The sequence below is a fragment of the Manis pentadactyla genome, chromosome 16 (genome assembly GCF_030020395.1).
Source record: "Manis pentadactyla isolate mManPen7 chromosome 16, mManPen7.hap1, whole genome shotgun sequence".
NCBI classification, from domain to species: domain Eukaryota; kingdom Metazoa; phylum Chordata; class Mammalia; order Pholidota; family Manidae; genus Manis; species Manis pentadactyla.
Window position 1 is genome coordinate 63,748,645 of NC_080034.1, and position 27,681 is coordinate 63,776,325.

The following is a 27,681-nucleotide window of genomic DNA, read 5'->3' on the forward strand; positions in this document are numbered from 1 at the left end:
AAGAACCAGTGTGTAAGATAATATAGTGGAAAATAATAAGCCTCTTTGTTTTAATTAATTAAAAGTAACCAAACTGCAAAAAACTTCTTGTTTCATAACCTCCAGTATGGATACATACAGTCATCTACTGGCAATAATATTTCCATAGTAATTAACTTTAATCCACAATCACTTGAAAAGCTTTATTCCTGCAAAAATTTCAGGCGCATAATTACCATCACAGGATCATTTCCCTGCATCCTTCTAACCCTAGGGAATAAGAAGGAACCCAGTCTTTATTTTTACTGTGGCCTCCATTTTTTCTTCTTCTTTAAGAATGGAGGAAAGAGTTACCACCTTGCAGCACAGCCTGTTTTCATTTTGTAATTCCTTTGTAATTTCATTTGCGAGGCTGAAGACAATTGAGTTCAGAATATTGGAACCTTAGAAAAGAGAATTGGTGGATTTCTTTTTTATCCTCTAAGTTTTTAACATGTGCAAAAGAACAGGAACTGTGAACAACAGGATTAGAAACCAGCATTCTGTGATCTCGGGTTCATAACTATCTCTGGAGTTCTGAATATCTGACATAATAGTGGAGCAATATGAATAAAAGGAAGCGTGTGGACATAGAACACCTGGTTCAAGTGTGGCTGGATCAGTAGATGAAGTGAGAATTTGCCCTTGAAGGGTTTGCTGGTCCCTGCTATATTTTGAGCTCTTCAACATCAGAAATCCTGTCATATTCGTGTTTTTTTAATCTCCCACTGGCTTTGCCTATAATAGGGACTCTAACAAAAGTGCAAGCAAGCCAGCAATTATTAAATGAGAGAATTTGTGAAGGCTTTGTAACCTGTAAACTTCTTACAAATTAAGGTAGTGGTAATATGGTAAGGAATGTTTGAGTTTCTCTTATTTAGGTTGGAATAATTTTGTTTTATGACCTTGCTAAAGATGAAGGGCTCTATTAGAATCCCCAGTATTCCTGAGTCAGGCCAGTATCATGTATTATTATTTTATACTACGTCAGTTGTCTGTCACCAACACAACTGCCAGTTATCTCTAATGCCTATTTTTCTTTCTTTAATCCTTGTGGAGAGTAAATTTTGACAAAGACATTGATGTATAACATATGCCTGAGCCATATTCATTCACTTATCAAATATCTATTGAGTTTCTACTATATACCAGGCATTGTGGGAGGCACCACTGGAGGGCAGGTAAACAAGAGTCTGGAAACAAACACCACTTTGTCTTTACTGTGGTCTTCTGTTAGAACCTACTTAGCCCTATTTCCTAAAGCTGTGGGCAATGTAGTACAGCTCTATCCCCAGGATTGGCAGCTTGTCTCAGAAGAGCAGGCAAAGATAAGAGGAGAACATGTCTTCCACAGAAACATCGAGAGTGAGGGATTCAGTATATAGGAAAGATATCAAACAGGAGAACAAAACAAACCAGAGTCCTGCGTTCATTGAGTTTCATTCTAGTAAGATTATTGTAACAAAAGCCTTTGATACTTTTGATTTTTCTAAATCCCCTGGAGGTAGTAGCAGGTATCACAGACTCCTTTGTTACACCAAATTTCTGTGCTCTGCAGAGGCTAATCAATCCAGGGATTAGAAGCCCTGGGAGAATTGTTTCCATTCAACTTCTGATTAAAGCTATCATAATGTTAGTAAAATTTGTCCTTGCCCCTGAAGCTGTTTACTGCCTTAGGGATAGCTGCACTATAGGTGCACGAATTCCCCCAGTTTTTAAAGGGAAAGAAGAAGAAAGGGAGACTCCAGAGTGAATTAATGTTGATTGATCACATGCTGGACATCAAGCATTATGTATCATGCACTTTAATATGTGTTGTCTTATCTAATTTAGATAACTATGAAAGAGGTACTGTTATTATTCCATTTTAAATGTACAATAATTATAACACTCTTTTTTTACTTAAGCATTTCCCATGGGCCAGACACATTTCATTGCATTATCTCATCCATTTCTCCCATTTTGCATATGAGGACGCTGCAGCTCAAAGAACTAGAGTAGCAAACCTAACATCAGACTGCTAGTGTGGAGCTAGGTTGAATCCCAAGTCCTCCAACGCCAGGGCTTTTCTCATTTCATGCTGACTGGAGGGTGGGGTGCGGTGTGAGGGGACAGGTTGCTCTCTCTACCTCCCCCTGCCTCTGCAGGAAGATGCAACTCTTTCTTTTTGGGTGGGCTTCTTTACGTAAAAGACCAGCACATTCTAGTGTCCTGCCAAATGGGTACAAGAAAGCTGTTCGTGAAAACCCCCAATGTAGAGCTCCTGCTGGCTTCTCAGTGGCTCTCTTATATTTAGAACCCTTTGACTTCAAAGTGCAGATCAGAATTTGAAACGACTCTATAATTTTAATTCCCCGAGTAATTATCTAATTTTCTTGGCTGGCATTCCTTTCCCTGGCCTTGCTCACAAAGCTGAAACCCACACTAAATTCTGCGCCCGAGGGTTTTTACAGTCCTGTCTGGGGAGGTGGAAAGGCCCTCATTCTTTGCCCAGGGCTGTCTTGGCTCTGGGGACTCCTCTCTTTCCCCGGCTGGCCACCCCTTTGTGTGTCTTAGGACAGAGGACAAAACAGATGCTTCAAACTGTCATTTCACAGTTGCTGTTTAATAGAGGTTGCTCCCAGCTGATATTTTACTTAGATTTCTGAAGTAAATATTTCTTCAGAAATCTAAGTAAGGCATTGTTATTACAAAGGATATTGTTATAAATTGAAAATAAATTAACTTGGGTACATGCCATATTCCCGAAATATCAGCAGAGGGGGTGGGAACAATGTTAATGAGAAATAGTATTTCTGCAAAGTAAGTGGTAAGGGGAGAGAACAAAAATAGAAAGGAAAGATAGAAGCAGGATTTTTATCAGAAAGAGGGAATAGTCAAGACGACGAGCAGAAAGACTGGGAAAGGTCACTGTGCTGAAGGAAGGTTTCAGCCTCTGAGCACGGGGCGGTTAGCTTTGGCAGGGTATCTGCCTGACGGTGGTCCTTCCCCAGAAGGTCTATGGTGGTTTGAGTCTCCTTCGGCCCAAGGCCACTCGAAGGCCCCCTCTACCCTAACGGAAGGAAACATTCCTGGACCACGGGCCCCAGTTTCTTCCTAGTGGGTGCATAACTTGGTTACCGAGCTGTGAGTGTCCCTGCTACGGGTCATCAGCTGCCCTCCTGTGCTGTCTGCTCATGCTCTTGTCCTGCCCCGAGTCTGTGTGCTGTTCCTTATGGGGATGACTTGAATGGTAGCCGAGGGCCTGTGCTAAAGGAACCTCAGAGAACAGAAAACCGGGTCTGTGGTACCTCATTACTCTGCAAGAGTCCGTCACCAACCCTGTAGAAACAAGACCGTGTGGTTTGTGCTGTTCAGGCTGTGGGTGATACCCCGACAGCCTGCTCATGATACAACTGGTCTACACATTCGTGCTCCCTTCTCTGTCCTAGTCTACGCATACCTCGTTCCCCTGCAGTCTGCTTTGCCAAATTCCTTCTGTAGCTTGTTTGTCTTTTGCCCATTTGGCACATCTTCAGCTTTTGTCACGATCTTCCTTCCTTCCTTCCCTCCTGGGCATACAGGGCACCACTGCCTCCTGGTCTCCACCCATCTGCTGACACTACACCTCCTCTGCCTTCAATGTGGGAGGCCCTGTATTATCAATCACATCCTAACCATCTCACAGTCTCCCTGGATGCACTCACCCATCGTGGCTTCAACCCTGTGCACTCTTAAGATTCGTCTCAGTTTATCCATTCCCCTAGCCGGCTGATCCTTCTTTCCAAGGGCCTCCTTCATCTTCCAGTTCTGCTACCACATGGAGTGTGTCAAAACAAAACCACACCCCGAGCTGTCCAACTCTGGCCTTCCTGCATTCCCTCATCGCCATTCGCTCACAATAGGCAGTTCTCAAGAAAGAAACTACTTCACTTTTTCTCCCTACTTACCCCACAGTCAGTAGGTCTCCTTGCCCAGCCGATTCTCTCACACATTCTCTTATCAAGAGACATTTTGCATTCCCACAGTGATTGCCTGTGTTGGCCCTCATCAGTTTTTGTCAGGATTTTATAACAGCCTCTACTGATTTCTGTTAGTTCTACCAGGCATCCTTCATATTGCCACCAGAATGTGTTTATAAGCCCCAAATCTGATCGCACCACTGTGAAGTCATGCATTTAAAAGTTGCACAAAGGGTTAACAGAAGCAGAATTCTTCTTTACAGGCTAAAATTTTTCAAGAAAATTTGACTAGGTAGAGTTCAAATGAATAAATGCTCAGTGAGAGCCCAAAAAATATAAGCCATAGTCTAGGATGATGAATAACTATGCCTAAGACATTATTATGTTTATCTATGTGAAATATGTTGAATTTGCTTGTATAAGTCAGGTATTCAAATAGATACATTTTCTGCTTCTAGAATATTAAGAAATGACCCAGAGTCAAAATTTGCATTTGCTTCCTATCATGTAGAAGCTTTAGAAAAATAAATAGGATTATAAAATTAATATTTTATTGTTCTTCAAAGATCTGTATTCACTTCACTACTCTCACTGAATTAAATTACCTTTAGTTATTTGTTCATATAAAGAAAAAAGAGCAAGTCAACTTGACTGAATAAAATATGTATTATTTACAAGGCCCTTGGACTTTCTCTTATTTAAATGCTTACGAATTTGTAAGCTGACTTAACTTATGTATCTTGTGCCTATATGAGTTTGGCTAATCAATGATGTCTGTTTACACAGAAATCTTCTAATAAGAAAATTTTCTTTTTTAACATGAGGATTGAATTACCCTGCCAAACTTGTCTTCAATGACAGTAGTTTCTCTTAATACTCTTATTAAGAATAAATACTATCTTAATTCTCTTAATACTATTTGCTGTATTATGGTTAAGTTTCCTTGAACCAACCTGGGAGCCTTACCATCTCTTTAGCACTGTAGTTCCAAATTCTCAACTAATGAATAAGACATTTTGGAGTCCCATTCTTTCTCAAATAAACTGAAAACAAGCTGCATTTAATTTTAAATATATTTTAACCACTGAATCAGGATTGTGTGTGTGTGTTTTAAATTAGAAAATAAGGATAGGAAAGCCAAATGAGACCTGGGATGAGGTTAGCAAGAAAGCTGGGTGCTGAGAAAATGGGATATTTGGCCACCAGGAGAACAGCCTCAGTCTTCTGGGTAATTATATCCTCATGTTAAAAAAGAAAATTTTCTTATTAGAAGATTTCTGTGTAAACAGATATCACCGATTAACCAAACTCATATAGGCTCAGATATATAAGTAAGTCTGCTTACAAATTCTGAGCTTCCCAAGTAGCCTCTGCAGAGAGAGGACCATGACTAGTTATGTGAGTCACAGTTTCCATGATTTAAAAGCAGCCAGTTGCTTAGAAGTACAACTCTTCCTGATACTAAAACCCGAGAAGTTTCTCTTGTGGCTCTTTGAATGAAGGGCAACATCCTCAGCCTAACTGCAACTAGTTTCAAAGGGCAGTTTCTTCTAGTATTTCATAATGTTAGCTAATGGCACAAGACCACAGTGAATAAAGAAATTCAAGAGAACAAGAGTGCAGGTCCCAAGTGTAACCCATAGAGTTTAGTGTCCAGAGAAATAGAAAGAGGCTTCCATAAGCAGTACTTATTTCAGTCAGTGTTTAGTATGTTTTGGACAACAGTGAATATAAAATTATATTCCCAGACAATATCTAGACTTAAGTAGAAACTGAGAGCTTTACCTTTTCCTGGAGGGATTTACCATGGATAGACCTAGAGACCTCTAAGAACTTGGGATTCACTCTGGTCCAAAGCCCTCCAGTCCTGTACTTTAGCGATTTTTTGTGAGGGGCTGTGATGGTGGACCATGTATTTTATTTTAAACAAAACAACTTTCAGATGAGACATTCAAATATATATTAGTTATAAAATGAACCCTATGTATAGATTGGTCCATTCTATAGGGTTAGTTTGAGCTGTGAACCACTTAACGTGTATCAAAAATTAAGACTCTGAATTCAGAAATTTTTATCTAAAGCTAATTTTTAAAATAATATTTTGAGTTCAAAGCCATTGTCAATTAAGGTCATCCTCCTTGTTTGTTAAAACCTCAGTATCTGCATACAGGAATGGTTTTCCCTCTGTGCTCAGAGAGATATTTGACTATAAAGTTGTCCCCCCTTATCTGTAAGTTATATGTTCTAAGCATCCCAGTAGATGCCTAAAACCACAGATGGTACCAAACTCCATAAATAGTGTGTTTTTTCCTATGCATACATCCCTATGATAAAGTTTAATTTATAAATTAGGCCAAGTAAGAGATTAGCAACAATAACTAATAATAAAGTAGAACAGTTATAACAATGTGCTATAATAAAAGTTATGTGAAAGTGATCTCTCCTCTCAAATTATCTTACTGCACTCACATTTCTTGTGATGTTGTGAAATGATAAAATGCGTACATGATAAGATGAAATGAGGCGAATGACATGAGCATTGTGACGTAGCATGAGGCTATTATTAACCTTCTCAGAAGGATGATCATCTGCGTCAGAACCTTGGCTGACCACGGTAACTGAAACCCGGAAAATGAAACTGCAGATAACGGGGTCTACCATACTTTGCTCTTTTTGAGTGGTCATAGTTTGTTGACATAGAGTTTCCCTTAGAAATGTAGACTTTAGTATTTAACATGGTGGTGATATTTTTTCTTATTCTAAGCCAAATGTATATATATGTAATATGTAATATATATTAATAATCTCAAAATTAGTTGGGAACATTTTAAAGTTTTTTCAGGGGCAGTCAGTAAACACTTTTTTCTGATTAAACTATGTTGCAATGAAGTAAAGCTTGGACAGAGAGATAGAACAGGCCTTGAACTACATAATTATGACTAACACAACCAGATTGTTTTTCTGTTTAAAATATTCAGAAGTAACTTACCTCAACATAGTGTTGTTGCAGGAGTAGAATTGTGATGATGTGTAAATACCTTATGCCTAACAAAGCATATGTTGAAATACAATATGCTAATAATTGGAGATCCCCTTGAACAACACAGATTTGAACTGTGTGGATTCACTTACATGCAGATTATTTTCAGTAAATATATTGGGAAACTTTTTGGAGATGTGCCAGAATTTTATAAAACATTTTCTCTTCTTGGAGGGATAAGGGTGAAAATGGGGCATTACAATTAGCACACATAATGTAGTGGGGGGACACGGGAAAGGCAGTGTATGCAGAGAAGACAAGTAATGATTCTATAGCATCTTACTACGCTGATGGACAGTGACTGTAATGGGGTATGTGGGGGGGACTTGATAATGGGGGGAGTCTAGTAACCATAATGTTGTTCAAGTAATTGCACATTAATGATATCAAAATAAAACAATTAAAAAAAATATTTTCTTTTCTCCAGCTTACTTTTTTGTAAGAATACAGTATATTATACATATAAGTATATAAAATATATATTGTCTGTTATCAGTAAAGCTTCTGGTCAACAGTGAAAACTATTAGTAGTTAAGTTTTTGGGGAATCAAAAGTTATACATGGATTCTTGACTGCTTGGGAGTCAGTGCCCCTAACCCCTCCATTGTTCAAGGGTCAGCTGTATTTGTAAATTATAACCAGAATTTATAAAATAATATTGATAATTGCTATAAGGATTATTAAATGAATACTCAAGAAAAGATATAAACATGTAGTTAGTGGGTGAAATAAAAAATAGTATCTAAAATTGCTTGTTAGGTTAAAAAATATTAACGATTATCAGTTTAGTCTTGATGTATTTATTTCTGGCTCAATGTAATGGAATTTTTATTCCTATTGGAATAGAGAGCTCTTTTATTACCGTGGGGTCACAGGTTTTTGTGGGAGTTTTTCTTTCTTTGTTTTCTTTTTAAAAAATTTTTTTAAAGTATTTAAATTTTTCAATTTTACAGTAGTTACAGAACACTTACTTACAAGTGTGAAACATAGTTGAGCCTGTGGAGAAGTGAAGATGAACAGCACCCAGGTTCCTGTTTTGGAGACATGAAGAACCTAGTGGGGAGGACAGCGCTGTCCATAAATCCTAGAATACAAGACTGTATCAGGGAAGTTGGGGGAGGGAGAAGCAGTACTGTGAGAAACAGGAGCGCTAGTGCCCCGGGAGCCTAGACGCCAAGAGGCAGCCTGGGCGGGACGCCGTCCTGAGGCAGTGGGGTCGGGGAGTTGCATGTGCTGGTTACTGGGAGCTCAGTTTTGCTTGCGAATTACAATACTGAAACTACAGGTACTGTGGAAGTACTTTCCTTCTCCCTTGCTCTGGCAGGTATTACCAGAGAATTCCATCCCATGTTCAGATATTCATGTTTTTAATAAAGACTCCCTCTTTCCCTGTTTCCTTGCTCCAAAACTTTCTATTCCTTCTTCTGTATTTTCCTTTTTCTTTTCATACCTTGTCCCAGTCCTATAGCAGTATTGGGTTTTGAATTCTTAATTTATTATTGGTCTCTCTTTGCAGAATGGCTTCTCCAATCTGGTGAAATTTTGTTCATCTTCAAAGATTTCAGCCTCTCAGGAACACTTCCCAAGCTCTTAGGCTGAGTTATTTCCTACTTCCTCTCTGTTCTCAGAGCACTGTGTCTATACTCCTGTTGTAGTAATTTATAATGTGTCCCTAACAGCAGGAGCTTTGTAGAGTCTTGGCCTTTTTCCTTTTGAATCTTGAGTACCTAACACAGTATCTGATGCTTATTTAAATGGCTTCCTTTGAGTAAGAAGTACAACTTGTGAAAAGTATTGTTCTCTACATTTCAGGGATATTGGATAGAAAATAAATACTTTTAAATAATGGTGAAGAGTCCCCCAAAACTAATACTTCAAATATAAAGCAGGGCTAAATTTAGTCTTCTTAAATACTCAATGAGAGTTTTTAATTTGTCCTTTTCTTTCTATTTCCTAACATAATGATAGAAACTATGTGGTACAGGCTGTTTTAAGAAATATGGGTTGAAATTACAGTCAAATTTTTGACTACCCATTTTTAAGCAAAGCAGGGTGGTTACTACAGTGGAGGGCTAAATGGAAAAATTGGGGAAAGAACTGTAGAACACGAGCCTGATAAAAGATACTCAAGTATGACCAGGTTTTATATCTATGGATCAGCAACTTCCCAAAGCCAGAACTGCCCACAATCCTGAACAATGCCACAGACCACTGGTACTGCTATATTTTGTGTCCAGAACCTGCAGATGAAGCTGTCAGAAGAGTAACAGGAGAAAAAGCCTATGAATTTTATTTCCTGTTAGTACTTTTATATGCCATGGGGTTGCGCTCTGTAGAAAAGTAAAAACCTCAAAGAAGCAGTTAGGCTCAGGGGCTCATACTACCATCGAAGACTGATAATTGTGGGGACTAGTGACTAGGCACAAGAAAGGGCTTAGGCTTCTAGGGGCATTGTATTTTAACAAAATGTCTAGGACATATATGGAGGAAACTAATGGAAGGATTGTTTTAGCAAGTAGTTAATTTAGTGAAGTAAGTGAAGAGGATGGAGCCCATTTAAGTTAGTCTGCCCCACATTGAAATGATTGCCAGATAAACAGTGTGAACATGCCATTTGTTGATTCTGGACTGGGCTTGTTGGATCATGGAATTACAAACAATACTGAGGCCAAATACCTTCTTGCTCTGAGCATTTATATATATTGAAAAGCTGGCCTTGGATTGAGGCCAAGTAATAAAAGTTTCATGCAACTCAAAATAAAAGTGGCAGGGTTCTGATCCCTCAGGTTTTTAGTGCTAAAATATAAGTGGTCCATAAGAAAGCCTTTCACATTTTACCAGTTAGACCTGGTACCTACACAGTTGTACCCAAAGAACAACAGTTGCTGGGACCTTGGACCTACGCAGTTAGAAGAACATCATATTTCCAAGAAAAAAAATCCTGTGAGATAACAGTGACGAATTTTTTTTAGCAATTTAGTGCTTTCTTCTCCTGCACTTCTTTATATTTCTGTAAAATATCCTGGTTCCTGTCTATGTAGTGACACTCAGTTGCCTCTCTTTTCCATGTCTTCTAACCTAGGCATTCTCTTAACTGTCCCAAAAATGTCACCATCTTTGTGAATTATCTGTATCCCAAGAGAATTTCCAAGAACTAGGCTGTCCAGCCTGGCAGGCAGTTTTGTCAGGCATGGAAGGTTGCAGGTGCAGCTGGTGGCCAGGTGTCTCCACCCACAGTGTGTCCTGAAGGGAGGGATTAGTGTGCCCACACTGACCACTCTTGTAGCCAGTCGTACGTGGCAGAATGAGGAGTTAGGTTTATATTAATCACCAGAGTTCCTCTGGAGACTGCATTTTTGGTGTGACGTACTTTGTGTACTTTTTTTGTGTTTTGGCAATTAAATCCTAAGTGTCATTCTGGTATTACTCAGCCACTATTAATATGAAAAAGTAGTATGATAAATGGTACAATTTGTAGGTTCAAATGTTCACTCGAATTTCTTCAGTCTTAAAGTCTTCAAGTTCTTTAAAATAAAATTAAATCTTAACACACAGACACCTACTAGATTATTCACAGAGATATTATAGAAATAAATGATGTAATGCATGGAAATACTTGTATCTCCTTGGAAGAAAGACATGATGACAATTTATTTATATTATAAATGGCCAAGCAAACAAACTTTGTTTCAAGGCAGTACAGCACCTAGATCAAAATTACCATCCCTTTTTTATAGTGTGTGGTATTCCATGCCTCATGCTGCTTATGACATGCCAGGAGATAGAGGTTAATTGCATTTTTAAGTTCATGGAATTTTAGACTAGACAAGACTTTAGAGGTGTCTGTTCTCTATAAAAGACAAAGCTCTTCAAAGAGGGAAGGGCTACCAGATTTTGTCCGTAAATCCAGGGATGTGATTAATGTGTTCATTTGCATAAATTCACATACAGAATTTAGCACCTTTAACTCCCAAATAGGCAAAGTAAAGTAAGCTAATGGGCTCCCTTGCCCCCAATTCAGTCCAGTATTCAGGGATTAAGGAAGCTGACACCAGCTTGTCCCTTGCTGTTCCTTTCAAAGCCAAGATACTACTCAGAGGAAGCTCACCAAGATTTTAACTCTATTCTACAGTCATGCATTCTAAGCCCCATGTGACCATTTTTATTTACCTCCTAGTTTCTAGTGTTCTTGCAGATGCGTGAGGTTACCAAATACATGAAAGATTTCTTTGTAGGTATTTTTTCTTTCTATCTGAATAACCCAGCAAATATATTCTGCGTCACACATTCTAGGAAGGGATTTGAGAGAATTGTTCTGCTTTTTTTTGTGAATTATTCTTAATGAGAAGCTAGGTGACTTATCTGTGTCCCTGGCCTCTTTCCTTCCTTGCTCATTTATTGTTGCTGGTGGCTAATAGTAGAAGGAAAGAATAAAAAACAAAAGGCATTTTATTTGGCTTCTTTTAGCACTGATAGGAAATTTTAATGAAGAAATTTGAACTTAATGACCAAGAAGATTTCCATTGTCCTTTATTTTCCCCCATTAAGTGGAAAATGCAGAATTGAGTATTCTACCACAGATAGTTATTCTTCATAAATTTTAAGCCACTTAAAGGTCATGTCTTATATTGGCTAGTGAACAGTGAATTTTTTTTTTTTGGTATTGTTAATGTACAGTTACTTGAACAACATTATGGTCACTAGACTCCCCCTAATATCAAGTCCCCCCCCCCACATGCCCCATTACAGTCACTGTCCATCAGCGCAGCAAGACGCTATAGAATCATTACCTGTCTTCTCTGCATACACTGCCTTTCCCGTGTCCCTTCCCCACTACATTATGTGTGCAAATAATAATGCCCCTTTTCCCCCTTATCCCTTCCTTCCCACCCATCCTCCCCAGTCCCTTTCCTTTTGGTAACTGTTAGTCCATTCTTGGGTTCTGTGAGTCTGCTGCTGTTTTTGAACAGTGACATTTTAAAATAAAATTCAAAAAATTCTATTCTGTAGCCAGACTTAACCCTTACTATGTGATAAAAGCTTGAACTTGCTTTTGTGGTACTTGGTCAATCTCATTTCTGGTAGATGATGGGATTGCAGTGGGGAGAGAAGCCAGAAATTCTCATCCCTGCTCACAAAGCCTTTATGTCACAGTGATAGTTTTAAAAGAAATATGGCCAAATTCCATAAGAAGAGGATACATAGATGTGAGGACAGTTAATACTTGAGTATTGTCTTTGTTTCTCCCTCACAAGAACAGGTTGCAGGATTCCACAAATGAAGAATGTGATAGTTTTTCAGTCCTGGAACATAGGAGGGGACTAGGGGTCTTAGCCGTAACGGCCAGCACTCAGGTTCCAGCTTGCAGTGCACTGCACGGCTAAATAGCCATGCCGAAACCCAAGTAGAAGAGTAGCCAGGACCTTACTGCTTGATCTGTATACCTTGCTGCAAAAAGAACTAGACAAGCAATTTATAGGTAGCCTTTACTCTGATAAATTTGTTTGCATTTTGAAAAATCTTGTTTGCAACAAAATGTCAATGTCAATGAGGATAGATCCAAGTGATAATTAGAAGTTTGATTTTGATGAATTACAGGTTAATGGTCTTAAATGTTTTAAGCACCAAAAAGGAAGCCTGAACCAAAATGTTTCTCAAGTTTTCCTCTAGGGCCTACACCATCTGCTGCAGGATAATGGTGCCTTTCCGTTATTTTATTAGGGCTGTTTTTTAATTTAAGAGACTGTTTCTTTAAATAAATCCCCATAGAACCTTATCTAAAATCTTTAGTTGTATGAAATTGTTTCTAGAGTCATAGTGTTTTTAGTATACTTTTTCTTGTTTGTACATGATTTTCCAAATTTTATTTTAATAGGTAGAATACATTAATTTGCGATAATCTCCTTGACATTTATTGTACATTTAGAGTAGTACTTGAATCCCACAGTGACGGCTCAGTGGGGGAATAGCCTAAGTGCTGAGAACTGGAGATTTCAGAATTTCACAACTGTGGGGGAAGAAATTCCTAGCACCACCACCTTTGAGCCCTGGAAAGTTTTTCTTTCTCTTTTTCCCCTCTGTTACACTCAGCTGCCAAAACTGCAGCTGTAGATTTCCCGAGACATCTGCCTTTTCCATAACTAAACCTGGGCAATTGAGCATAACTGGAAAAAAATCCCCCAGGTTTACAAATGAGTTCCGCCATACTAGATTTTAACGGGACCAACCTCATCTGGCCCCTCCTCATTTCTTGGCAAGTTCTGGAGTCTGCTCATGCTTTCCGTTTCTGAAATGATTGTTTTAAACACCACTTCTCAAACTTCCAGTCTTCCTCACTCTTTTTTTATCTCATAATTTTGTTTTGTGAAGCTGTAACATAAAAGAACAGACTCAGTTATCTTAACTAATTCCAGTGATTTTTGTTTTCATTTTTAATTTGACACATTTTTAAAATTCTTTTTCCTCCTATTTTTTCATGGGATGATTTTGCCTTTCTAAATGTCAGGAAGTATTTTTAATTTATTAAAGTCTGTTTTTATTACTAGTAAGGAAGGGTATGTAAGTCATTCATTTTCATCAAGTATGGCTTTGACTACATTCCAAAAATTCTCTGCGTTATCTTTTTCATTATTTTAAAAATATTCTCTTATTATGTAATGAATTTTTTCCTAGGCCCAATTATTATTTATGAGTGTATTTTCAGGAATTTAGGGGTTTTTTTCACCATACATTATGAAACTGTAGTCAATAAGTATATACTGATGTTGTTCTTGCTAAAGTTACTAATGACATCCTAACTGCTAAATTCACTGGGGCTCTTTTCGGCCTTTGTCTTATCCTTTCTAGGACCTGTGATAATCTTATCTACTCTGTGCCTGTAAAGTATGCTTTCTTTGTCTTTCCTGCCTGATCTTCTGCCTGCTTTTAAATATTGGTATCTCTCCAGGCTGTGTCCAAGGTTTTAGCTTTTCTTCCTACGCTACCGCTTTTCTCAGAATGAACACATCTTCTCCCATGGTTTTACCTCACTCATGTCAGTGATTTTCAAGTTTATTGCCAGCCCACACCTTCTCATCACAGATCCAAACCTTATTTCTGGTGGCCTGCTGGACATACCTACCTTGTTGTCCTGTGGTTGCCTCAGAATGAACTGTCTAAAGTATATATGTAGAGCCTGTTTTTACCTACTGAATACTTCTTGATCCATCCCTTTTTTCCTGCATGACACTGTTTTGGTTTAATTCCCCATCATATATCTCACATGGCTATACTTAGCTAAGTATATTTCCTTCCCTAATCTCTTGTCCCACAAATTGAACCTTCTCCATTACTGATTTTTCTTTCTTGTGGTATGTTACTGATTGTATTGTATCACTAGGTACTTAAAAATCAATTATTGTAATAATTTGGAAAGCTTAAACTTCCATAATAAAAAGTGATTATTGGTAACATACTGTTATATCCCCTGTTTTATCTGTACCTATATTTCCCATAAGTGAGATCATCCTGAATATAGTTATAGCCTCCATTAAAAAACAACACCAGAAGGTAAAGTTAGATCCATACTCAACACCTTCCACTAAAATGAGGTCTAGAGAGATCAGAGAGTTAAACATAAAAACTTAATCCATAGAAGTTCTCAAGAGTACATGTGTGAGTGTTTTTTGTGATTTCACAGTAGAGAAGACTTCTGTACGTATAATGTGATATGTAACCCAGAGATCATAACGTAAAAATTGATATACTTGGCTATATAAAAACTGAACATTTCCACATGACAAAAACACACAAACATCATAAACAAAACCAAATGACAACCCAGGGAGAAAATCACAACTCCTCACAAAGGTCTGGCTTCTTGGAGAACTTAAATAGGTCTTATAATTCAATCAAAAAGACAAATCACTTCATTAAGAAAAGGCAGAGGATACAAACAAGAGAAATACAAATGGCTTTACACTTGTGAAAAGTTGATCAGTTTCATTCATAATAAGAAAAATGTAATTAAAAATAAAATGAGCAAAACTCAATAGCAAAAAATAATGAGATCAAAAAAATAGGCAGAGAATCTGAATAGACATTTTTCCAAAGAGGACATACTAATGGCCAACAGACACCTGAAAAGATGCTTAGCACCACTGATAAACAGAGAAATACAAATCAAAGCCACAATGAGATACCATTTTTTCCTGTTAGAATGGCTATTATCAAGAAGACAAGAAATAACAAGTATAGGTGAGGGGAAAAAGAAACCCTTGTGCACTGTTGGTGGTAATGTAAATTGAGCAGCTGCTGTGGAAAATGTATGGATGTTCCTCAAAAAAATAAAAATAAAAAATAAAAATAAAAATAAAAATTCTACTTTTGGGAGTTATCTGAAGAAAATGAAAACAGTAATTTGAAAAGATACAGGGATCACCACTGTGCTCATTGCAGCATTATTTATAATAGCCAAGGTATGGAAACATCCTAAGTGTCCATTGATGGAGGAATGGATAAAGAAGATGTGATACACACATGCACACATGCCTTCAAAGTAGAATACTAGCCAGCCATACAAAAGAGTGAAATCTTGCCATTTGCAACAACATGGAGAGGACTCTGAGTGAATTATGTTAAGTGAAACAAAAGACAGGAAGACAAACACCATATGATTTCACTAACATGTGGAATCTAAAAACCTAAACAAAATCATAGTAACAGAGAACAGATTGGTGGTTGCCAGAGGGGAGGAGAATAGGGAGTGAGAGAAATGGGTAAAGAGGATCAAGAGATAAAAATCTCCAGTTATAAAATAAATAGGTCATGGAGATGTCATATACAGCATGGTGACTATAGTCTATAATATCATAGAGCATACTTGAAAATTGCCAGGAAAGTAGGTCCTTAAAGTTGACTCTGTATGGTGACGGATGGTAATAGATTTACTGTGATGACAACTCTCCAAAGTATACAAATACTGAGTCATTATGTTGTACACCTGAAACCAAGATAATGTTATATGTCAATTATGCCTCAAAAAATTTTTTTAAGTAAAACAAGATACTATTTTTCACATGTTAAATTAGCAAAGATCAGAAAGTTTGATGATACATTGTGTTTGCAAAGGTGTTGGGAAACAGACACATTTATAGTTTGCTGGTCAAAGCACAGATTGGTACAACTTCTATGGAGAAAATTTTTGGCAGTAGCTTATCAAAGCTATAAATGTACATATCATTTGCCCTACCAATTCCATTTCTAAGAATTGATCCCACAGACATGTGTATGTGAGGCTACAGTAAACAAGGATATTGATCACAACATTGTAATAGCAATATTGGAAACAGCCTAAATATTAATAAAGGACTGACTATATGATTTCAATTTCACCCATACGGTGGAATACTGTACAGCCATTTATGAGTCAGCTCCATTTGTATTGCTGTGAAATGATCACTAAGCTATCTTTACTTGAATTAAAGGTACACAGTATGTTCAGAATGCTACCACTTGTGAAGAAAAGATATACTGAGAGAGGTTTTAATATGACCTAGTATCTCTGGGAGGCGGCGTAAGAAGCTCCTACCTGTGATAGCATCTAGAGAAAACTAACAGACGGGAGTGAGAGGGACACAGATTTCCCTTCACATGTTTTTATGCCTTTGACTTCTGTACCTGTGACTTTAAGTTTTTTTAAACACCTATTTTAAAGGTACACAGTGTCATAATTTATGTAGCCACTTCTCCATTGTTGAACATCTAAAGTTGTTTCTATTTTATATGTGATTTTTGTCCTTCTTTTTGTTTATGTGGTAGATGATGTTGATGGATTTTCAAATGTTGTGCCATCCTTGCTTCCCTGGGATGAATCCCACTTGGTCGTGGCGTATGATCCTTTTGATGTATTTTTGAATTTGGTTTGCTAATATTTTGTTAAGTATTTTTGAGTCTATGTTCATCAGGGATATTGGTCTGTAATTTCCTTTTTTTGTGGTGTCTTTGGTTTTGGTCTTAGGGTGATGCTGGCTTCATAGAATGAGTCTGGAAGTATTCCCTCTTCTTGTATTTTTTGGAAAACTTTAAGGAGAATGGGTACTATGTCTTCCCTGTATGTCTGATAAAACTCCGCGGTAAATCCATCTGGCCCGAGAGTTTTGCTTTTGGGCAGTTTTTTGATCACCGATTCAATTTCTTTGCTGGTAATTGGTCTGTTTAGATTTTCTGTTTCTTCCTTGGTCAGTCTTGGAAGGTTGTATTTTTCTAGGAAGTTGTCCATTTCTTCCAGGTTTTCCAGCTTATTAGCATATAGTTTTTGTATTATTCTCTAATAATTCTTTGTATTTCTGTGGGATCTGTCGTGATTTTTCCTTTCTCATTTCTGATTCTGTTGATGTGTGTAGATTCTCTTTTTCTTTTTATAAGTCTGGCTAGGGGGTTATCTATTTTGTTTATTTTCTCAAAGAACCAGCTCTTGGTTTCATTGATTTTTCTATTGTTTTATTCTTCTCAATTTTATTTATTTCTTTTCTGATCTTTATTATGTTCCCTCCTTCTACTGACTTTAGGCCTCATTTGTTCTTTTTTCCAATTTCGATAATTGTGTCTTTAGACTATTCATTTGGGATTGTTCTTCCTTCTTTAAATATGCCTGGATTGCTATATACTTTCCTCTTAAAACTGCTTTTGCTGCGTCCCACATAAGTTGGGGCTTTGTGTTGTTGTTGTCATTTGTTTCCATGATCTCTATTTTGATTTGGTCATTGATCCATTGATTATTTAGGAGCATGTTGTTAAGCCTCCATGTGTTTGTGAGCCTTTTTGCTTTCTTTGTACAATTTATTTCTAGTTTTATACCTTTGTGGTCTGAAAAGTTGGTTGGTAGGATTTCAATCTTTTGGAATTTACTGAGGCTCTTTTTGTGGCCTAGTATGTGGTCTATTCTGGAGAATGTTCCATGTGCACTTGAGAAGAATGTGTATCCTGTTGCTTTTGAATGTACAGTTCTATGGATGTCTATTAGGTCCATCTGTTCTAGTGTGTTGTTCAGTGCCTCTGTGTCCTTACTTATTTTCTGTCTGGTGGATCTGTCCTTTGGAGTGAGTGGTGTGTTGAAGTCTCCTAAAGTAAATGCATTGCATTCTATTTCCTCCTTTAATTCTGTCAGTATTTGTTTCACATATGTTGGTGCTCCTGTATTGGGTGCATATATATTTATAATGGTTATATCCTCTTGTTGGATTGACCCCTTTATCATTATGTAATGTCCTTCTTTATCTCTTGTAACTTTCTTTGTTTTGAAGTCCATTTTGTCTGATACTAGTACTGCAACACCTGCTTTTTTCTCCCTGTTGTTTGCATGAAATATCTTTTTCCATCCCTTGACTTTTAGTCTGTGCGTGTCTTTGGGTTTGAGGTGAGTCTCTTGTAAACAGCATATAGATGGATCTTGCTTCTTTATCCATTCTATTACTCTGTGTCTTTTGATTGGTGCTTTCAGTCCATTTACATAAGATATGTACTTATTGCCATTGCAGGCTTTAGTTTGGTGGTTACCAAAGATTCAAGGTTAGCTTCTTTACTATCTTACTGTCTAACTTAACTTGCTTATTGAGCTATTACAGACACAGTCTGATGATTCTTTATTTCTCTCCCTTCATATTCCTCCTCCTCCATTCTTTGTATGTTAGGTATGTGTTTTTTTGTGTGCTTTTTTGTGTTTCCTTTGACTGCTTTTGTGGGTAGTTGATTTTATTTTTTGCCTTTAGTTAGTATTTGATTGTTCTGCTTTCTTTGCTGTGATTTTATTTTCTCTGGTGACATCTATTTAGCCTTAGGAGTGCTTCCATCTAGAGCAGTCCCTCTAAAATACCCTGTAGAGGTGGTTTGTGGGAGGCAAATTCCCTCAACTTTTGCTTGTCTGGGAATTGTGTAATCCCTTCTTCATATTTAAATGATAATCATGCTGGATACAGTATCCTTGGTTCAAGGCCCTTCTGTTTCATTGCATTAAATATATCATGCCATTCTCTTCTGGCCCATAAGGTTTCTGTTCAGAAGCCTGATGATAGCCTGATGGGTTTTCCTTTCTTTGTAGGTGACCTTTTTTCTCTCTATGGCTGCCTTTAATACTCTATCCTTGTCTTTGATCTTTGCCATTTTAATTATTAGGTGTCTTCATGTTGTCCTCCTTGGGTCCCTTGTGTTTGGAGTTCTGTGTGCTTCCGTGGTCTGAGAGGCTATTTTCTCCCCCACTTTGAGGAAGTTTTCAGCAGTTATTTCTTCAAAGACACTTTCTATCCCTTTTTCTTTCTCTTCTTCTCTGGTACCCGCTATAAAGCGAATATTGTTCTGTTCGGATTGGCCACACAGTTCTCTTAATATTCTTTCATCCCTGGAGATCCTTTTCTCTCTCTCTGTGTCAGCTTCTCTGCATTCCTATTCTCTGATTTCTTGCATCTCGTACATTCTGCTTTTAAGTCCTTCCAGAGATTGTTTTATTTCTGTATTCTCCCTCCTTAGCTCTTGCACTTTTCTCTGCAAGTCCATCAGCATGGGTATGATCTTTATTTTGAATTCTTTTTCAGGAAGATTGGTTAGGTCTGTCTCCCCAGTTTCTCTCTCAGGGGAGGATGTCTGTGTGATTCTTGTCTGTATCAAATTCTTCTGCCTTTTCATGGCAATGGGCAGATGGCGCGTGTGTCAGCTGGGAGAACAAAATCCCTTCCTGCTTGCTCCTTGCGTTCCTCTCCTGGGAGAACAGCGGCCCCTAGCGGCTTGTGCTGGGCAGTTGCCGCAGACAGGGCCTCTGATTCTTGTCCGGCCTGCTGTGAAGTAAGCTCCGCACGCAGTTGCTGTGGGCGTGGCCGCCCTCAGGCTGCTGCTCAGCTATTGTGGAGCCTCAGCGCACGAGAGGGGGAACCAGCGGGAGGCTGTTTATCACTGTGAGGGGCCTCAGAGCTGCCCTGCTGCCCAGGAGGTTAGTGCACCGGAGTTCCCCAGGATTCCCAGCTGCTGGGCTGAGTGCTCCGGGACACTTCCATCCAGCTGTGGGGCCCCTGTCCCTTTAAGTCTTTCAAAGGGCACTTGCTTTTCTTTTGTCCCAGGGGCGCTGGCTGCGGGGACCCGCCCACAGGTTTTACTGTCCCGTTTCCCTAGTATCCAGCACCCCACAGACTGTGTATTTGCACTCCCAGTGCAGATGACTGGGGCTGGATATTTAGCAGTCCTGGGCTCCCTCTCCCTCCCCGCTCTGACTCCTCTCCTCCTGCTGGGGAGCTGGGGTGGGGGGAGCACTCGGGTCCCGCCGGGCTGCGGCTTGTATCTTACCCCCTTCGTGAGGCGCTGGGTTCTCGCAGGTGTGGATGTCGCCTGGCTGTTGTCCTGTATCTTCTGGTCTCTCTTTTAGGGATAGTTGTATTTGTTGTATTTTCAAAAATATATTTGTTTTTGGGAGGAGATTTCTGCTGTCCTACTCATGCCGCCATCTTGGCTCCTGCCCTGCCCTTTGTTTTTTAAAAAAATTCTGCAAATATGATGAACAGAAAATTGTACCTTGTTTAAATTTGCATTTCTCTATTATGATTGAGGCTGAACATTCATATATCCATCCATCTCTCTCTCTAAATTTAGTCACTCTTTGCAGTCTTTTGTGAATTATTGTTTCACAACTCTTACACATTTATTAACTATTGTCCTAATGTCTTTCTACTCAATTTATATGTGCTATTTATATGCTAAGGGCATTAATCTTTTGTCAGATTTGTTTGTAACTATGTTAGGTCTTTACGGACAAGTAGCAGTTAGCTAAGAAATCAGGCTGGAGAAGGACATGCCTTGTATGGAGAAATAGTAGAGCCTAGAGGAGAGACCATGGGAAACTACAAGGCTTCCCATCTAGCCTGAGTTGGTTCCGTGCTGCAGTGGTGCTTGCTGGAGTGAGAAGCTGAGCAGCAGTACACTGTCCATGCTAATGCATTTGACCATTTCCCTGAATACAGTGGAAAACCGCTAGGGAAGTAGTAATAGGTTTTATTTATAAGTATGTAATAGATTTATTTATTTAGTTGCCCAAAAACTTAGAAGCTTTGGTCTCCAGATTGAGTTTTCTGATAGTCACTTTACCTTCCTCACTCCACAGTCCTTCTCATGGTCACTGCCCTCCTTTTTTAAGCAATTAAATAATTTCACTTACTCTTCCTGCTTATGTCAGTAGCTCTTTCCCTTATAATGCTCTCAGCCACCTGTCTTTTCTTAAGATATGCTTGGTGCTTGAACTATTTGTGGGAACACTTAAAGCAGTGTTGAGAGGTAAGATGATCTTTTTAAGTTTTGTGATGTGAGAGACAGGTTTTTTTAATGCCCTTTCAAAATGACAACTTGGTTTATACGAAGTGCTTATCGAATTTTGGGTAGAGTTTATCGACCTTTGAAGGAGGCATAGTTTGAGGCTGGAAATCACAGACTACCTTCAAAACCCAGGTCTGCCTCTTATTGGACATGTAATCTTGGCCTAAATGTTTTTAAACTCTCTGAGTCACCATAGGTGAGTATTAAGTGAGATAATGTATATCTGGTACTTAGCACAATACCCTGTGCATGGCACTTGTGCCTTAAGCTATGGATATTGTTATCACTTTGGACCCTCAAAACAGCACTACAAATGCCTGTGGAACGCAGCCTTTTTTCTTTGTGAATTGTGAAAATAGGAATCTTAGGCTATACTTACACTTATCTGTAGTCCATTCAATGTTATCTACTTAAATTTTCTTCTTTGTACTTTCTAAAAGTATTTTTTTCTCTGACCTTGGAGCTCAGGGTTTTTTAAGTAAATATCTTGGCATGGTACTATGGTTGTTAAATCTCAATGAGTCTTCTCCATTTTTTATACTCACTTCTGGGACATTTTCTTCCATTACAATTTTAATTAGTACTCAGTTCAGTTTTTTCATACTTATTACTCATAGGTTATATACCTTTGCCCTATTCTGAAGGTTAATCTTATATCTTTCTCATTAACTCACTTAATTTTTCTGTTTTAGATTTGATTTTCTAGTTTGTCTTCTATTCTGGTTTCTGTAACACTGTTAATTTTTACTTCCTTCAGCTATGTATATAATTCTCTACAGTTGCAATCTTTGTTTTGTGTTTAGTTTTTTTTTTCTTCTTTTGCTTTTCTCAAAAGTGGGCAAATATAACTCCTATACTATTTATTTAAAAAAAATTTTTTTAAGTCTGCCTATTGAGGAATAGTTGACGAAACAGTCCAGTGCATCCATTTTAAGCGTACAGTTCAGTGTTTTGACAAATACATAGGCCTGTGAAAACACCACCCCAGTCAAGATTAGAAATGTGTCATTACCCCCAAGGAAGTCTCCTTAACCCCTTTATGTTCATTTTGAATGGCCTCTATTTCCTCTTTCGTCTCACTATATGTAGATTTCATCCCCTACCAGTCCGTGAGTTCAGTAGCCTGGCTCATCTCCACTGTATCCTTAGCACCTTGCGCCATGCTTACCTGATAAGCATTCAATACATACATCTTTCGTGAATTCCCATTGCAAATTCTGTAAACATTTCCTTTCAGAGGTCATTTCAGTCTTTGTGCTGCAAACCCATTTCATTCTATTTCTTTTACAGTTTCTTATCCTTTGTTATGTTTTCCTTATTAATTAATGCATTTTTTGAAGGTCTTTTTGATATTGCCCATAATATTTTGGTAAGTTCATTTATTGAGTAAATATTTACTGAGGACCATCTGTGAGCCAGGCACTTAAAATCCACAGGTAAATGATAAAAATCCCAACTGTATGTAGCTTACCTTGCATGGGAACTTAACTTCATAAGGAAGCTTTCTGTTAAGTTCTAACCAGAGTATAACCACATTGAAATGATCCTTCAGCTTTCTTTCTCTTGGTGTTACTATCCATTTTATGATATACTACACACATATACATGCACAGCAATCCCAAGTCCTTTGAATTAATCTGAGAGATAAGAGCCTTAACCAAGATTAGGTTTTGGAAAAAACTGAGAGTTTGGAAAAGTGGAAGGTGATTCAGAAGGGATGTGGATGGTTGAAACAGTAAGATTTTGTGATTGATTGAACATAAGGAATTAAGGGAAAGGAAGAAATTTAGGAGGAATCCCCACATATCTGATGTGGACAGTCGGCTGTATGACCATGTTCCTCCTACCTGTGCAGGAAATACTATCCACTGGGGGCAAGGGGAAAGAAGAACCTGTAGTGGGTATAGTGGGTCTTTTCTTGACAAGTCCAAGTGGCAATTGGGTTATATTGGAACTCAAAAAGTAGGTATGGGTGAGAGAAAGATTTCTTAGCCAATGGCATATACATACACACACACACATGAATGATAATTGAAACCTTGGGCACAGACGCAATTAGTAGAAGACATTTTATTAAAAAGAGAAGAGGTCCAATATGGAGCCCTTGAGAGTAGAACATTTAAGAGGCAGCACAGTAAGATGAGGCCACAAAGACTAGGAAGAAATAGCCAATGGATCTACAGTGCAGGAGGAAAAACCAACTGGCTATGGAACAACATCAGTGAAGCAGATTGCAAACAGTCATCTATCTTACTAGAAAAATTATTTACTTTAAAAGGTCTTATTTTTATTAAAAATTTTGACAGTTTTTTAAGTTACCTAAATTTGGTGGTCTGTGTATGCATTGGAATACCTGTTAGATTTAAGGCTTGTTGAATCTTGAGGCTTTACCTCGAGAAGTGAGCAGACAACAGCATCATGGAGATGTACAGCACGGTTTCATTAGGCGGCATAGCCTCAAAGATGCACAGGGGAACTGATGATCCGTAAGCAGCAGTAGGATCCAGGAACATACTGGCCCCCTCCTCTCAGCCTGTGGAGTCTGGAGGCGTGCAGAATTAAGCAGCTTCCTCCAAATGGCTGTAATGGAAGCACTGTCTCCAGGAGCAAGGGATGTTTTGAGTTAAAGCAAGCAGATGGAGGACTTCCCTTTCCCAGCAATTACAGGAGTTTGCCCCAACATGGCCAAAGAAAGGGTTGAGCTGTTTTGTTACTGGATGCTTGATTGGGGTTGGGGCAGGGAGGAAAAAGCAGAGATGTTGTCACAGAATTGATAAGCAGAGAAACCAGCACCTGGGGTGGGGATGAAGGGTGACAGAAAGGAGTATTACATCAACTGGCTTCTAAATCTCACCTTTTGCATGCTAAAGCCAATGTGAGCCTCCAGGTGCTGAGAGGCTGTGATTATTACGGCCTCCATTTGGCTGGCAGTGTTTCTAGAAGGGGAGAAAGTGAAGCAAGACCTCAGAATTATAGAGCCTTCGTTATTACTGCCTGCGTGTTGCTTTGCACTGGGAAATTGTAATGGATGGAGGAGTCTCGTAAAGGAATTTGATCCTTGTGGTGGTGAAAGATAGCCAGTAGAAGAACATATGTTCTGGGAGGTCTGAGGGCAAACCAAAGGGCAGAGGCTGGGGTGGAGAAGAAAAGCCAAATGGGAATCTCCTGTACAAGGAGGCACCAAAAAACTCCAAATCCCAGGAGGGGAGAGAGAGAGCAGCACTTGGGTGAACAGCCTAGTCTTCCTCCTGCTGTGGATGCAGTCTGCTCTTCCATAGTTGGTAGCTGTTGCCTATATTTGTTAATTTTGCATGCTTCATTTCAAACAGCATCTGACTCACATTAGGATCATCCTAACGCCGGGCTCTGTGTAGCAGCTGGCTGCCATTTCATTGCAGCATCTGCACATTTTTCTTTGAAATGTTCTTGCTCAGTAATATCGTTAAGAGGCTGATAGCCAGAATGTATCTGAGGATGAATGGTTTATCTTAGTAACTGGAAAAGAAATGTAAATGATCAAATCCAAGGCAGGGGCAGGATTGAAATAATTGGTGGTTTGCCCTCTCCTACAAAATTTGAAGATCCAGTGCCAGAATTGTGATCACCTTCACAAAATTATGATCATTTGTAATAATTCATACAACTGAAAAATTATTCATGCAGTAGTTAGTTTATTGTTCTGAGCCAACGTGGTGTCTTCTCTTAGGGCAAAGGAAAGCTGTTTTAGACAGTAGAGGAGAAAGAATGGCAAGGAAGAGAAGAAGAAACCATTACATCATTCATGTCAAAGGTGCTTCCAAAATTGGAAGAACAACTTTTGGTTGCTTTAAACACATTTAATTTAAAAATCTAGCATTTCTTTCCTTTAGGTATAGACTTTGGAGATTAGGGAGACAACAGGAATATACAGTGGAATAGTTAGAACCCTGGACCTCGAGTTCAACTGATAGAAACTGTTGAGTGTCTTAGCTGTTTTCTCATTTCCTTGAACTTTAGAACAACTTAGGTCTTCGCATTCCGTGCCACCTTCCTTTTTCCCTAGCTGTTCTTAGCTAGTCACTAACTTGTAGAAAAATGAACTTAGTAGTGACTACTATTGTCCATTTTATTTTTCCAAAAAGCCTGGCCAGCATCCTAAGTGAAGAAAGAACTAAGACAAATGGATAATTTCCTGAGGCTAATTCCTGTTAGAAAACCAGTTCTGCCTATGGAATAAAATATTAGAACTAAATTATTTTGTTCACTCTCTGCTCCTATCACCACCAAAAAAGAAACTGTTTTGGAGAAGTGTGTGGGTGTGAGGAAGAACAGTGATGTTGTGTTATATAAACAACCATTATGCTGTGTAATAAAGTGCACCAGAAATTGCTTTGAGCTTACCTCTCTACTATCTAAAATCTGTTAGCTTAGCGTCTACACATGAGGCAATCTATACTTAATACAGTCTATCAGTGAAATCCTCCCATGTGCTTTTATATGTGAATGAGCCCCGTTGTTAATGGCATCTGCTAGTGCAAGGATTCCATTTCCAGTCATCACCACCCTAAGGTTGATACTGAGCACCCAGAAACATGAGTACTCCATTTGGCTCACGGGGTTCAGAGGAATGTCTCTGCAACAGCTTTCATCCTGAAAGTACAAGTTTTAAAATGTCTTCCTCCTTTATGATTCTTAATGTTATAAGATCTCATTTTACTCTTGCTTTTAAAGGCAAATGACCTGATACTTGAATTTTTAATTTAAAATTTATTCTCACTTTAGAAAGTTTTCTAGAACAAAATTAATCTTCTCTAAGATCAGATTTCCCCATAAGTTGTATCATCTCCCAACACCCACCCCCCAACTCTCAAGGAAATTACATTCCCCTTCTCTCATTTCTTTGCCTCTGTTCCCATTCTAACTGTTCCTAATATTTTCACGTGCATTCTTTAGTTGGTACTTAAAGTTAAAAGTAGAGCAGTCTGAAATCATAGAAGACCAGAGAAAATTGTGTCTAATATTTCTGACTTGGGGGGTTTCGTCTCAGTCTCTTGTCTTCATTCTGGTGTTAGAAGGGGAAGGAATGGGGGTTAAGGCCATGACTGTCTGAGTGTAGGAGTATATCAGGTTCAGGACTCTTAAATCAGCTGTTGTGGCTAATTATATAGACCCCCTGTACACACACTGTGGTATATACCCTGAGGATGCTGAATGAGGTGCAGTTGTGACATGAGGAGAGGTGAATGCTGATTGCATTAAGGTATTAACAAGAAGAATAGCTGTCATTTATTGAGTCTTTTTATCTACCGTGTTCTGTACCAAATTCCAAACACACACTATGAAGCTTAATCCTCCCAGCTGCCTTGAGAGGTAGGCAGTATTATGCCTATTTGACAGAGGAAGAAACATGGACTTATGTTAAGAAGCTTGCCTGAGTTTACACAATCAGTAGGAGCTGGAGCAATAACTCAAACCCAAGCCAGTCTGATCTGAACGCCTTGCTCTTGAACTCCTGTCCTGTACTGCATGTAATTTAGACTGGGGGGAAGGAGGTGTTAATGTGTGCATGTGAGTGCACATGGAGGCATTTTAAAGGTGGAGAAACACATTTTGGTGTACTCTCTACTCTCAACTGTGTCAGGATCCCAGTGTGGATTCTTATATGTTGTTTATCACAAGGGGATTAAACAGCCAAAAGATAGGACACATGTGGAAAGCTAAGCCAACTTTGGCATAGATCCCTGTCCTAGTGCATGATATGTGTTGCATCATTTCATCTCTTAATTTGTGCCTTGTCTACGTATATTAAAGGTTCAGTTATCTGTGTTAATGGAGAGAAACCAGACCTGAATAAGGAACCAGGAATCTAAGGAGCATTTCAGTCGCAGTTTGCCATTTATATGTGACTTGTTTAGGGTGGATTTATTTCCCTAAGTCTGTTTGCTTAGTCATCCCAGAATAGTAATGGATAGGTCTGTCTCAAGAGCTAAGATCAAAGTGGATTATCCACAGGGAAATATCAGACAGTTAATTCCAAAGGAAAAGCTTTTGAATTCATTTACAAGCACAGCTTCAGACTGCTGACACCTCTTCTTTTTTTTTCCCCTGAATTCATTTAGAACTTATGCTGTCAGGAGGATAAGAGATGCATTCCGAGAAAATAAGAATGTAAAGGATCCTGTAGAAATCCAAACCCTAGTGAATAAAGCCAAAAGAGACCTTGGAATAATCCGCCGACAGGTAAGATGGTTCAGTGATGTGCTGTTTTTCATTAAGAGCTTTAAGCTTTGACATATCCCCTTAATTGAATATCAATTTTTATTGTTTATGATTTACACCAAAGGGTCATGAAACTCAATTCTTCTAACTCACATG

General features: G+C 38.6%; 1 protein-coding gene across 2 annotated transcripts in view; it reads left to right on the forward strand.

The window, feature by feature from the left end:
- LYRM4 (LYR motif containing 4) overlaps window positions 1–27,681 on the forward strand; it is a 155,797-nt gene that overhangs the window by 14,598 nt on the left and 113,518 nt on the right. For both annotated transcript variants that reach the window (XM_036921277.2, XM_036921287.2), the window contains exon 2: window positions 27,426–27,546. In XM_036921277.2, coding sequence (XP_036777172.2) covers window positions 27,426–27,546 — 121 coding nt within the window. The remainder of the gene's footprint in view (window positions 1–27,425; window positions 27,547–27,681) is intronic.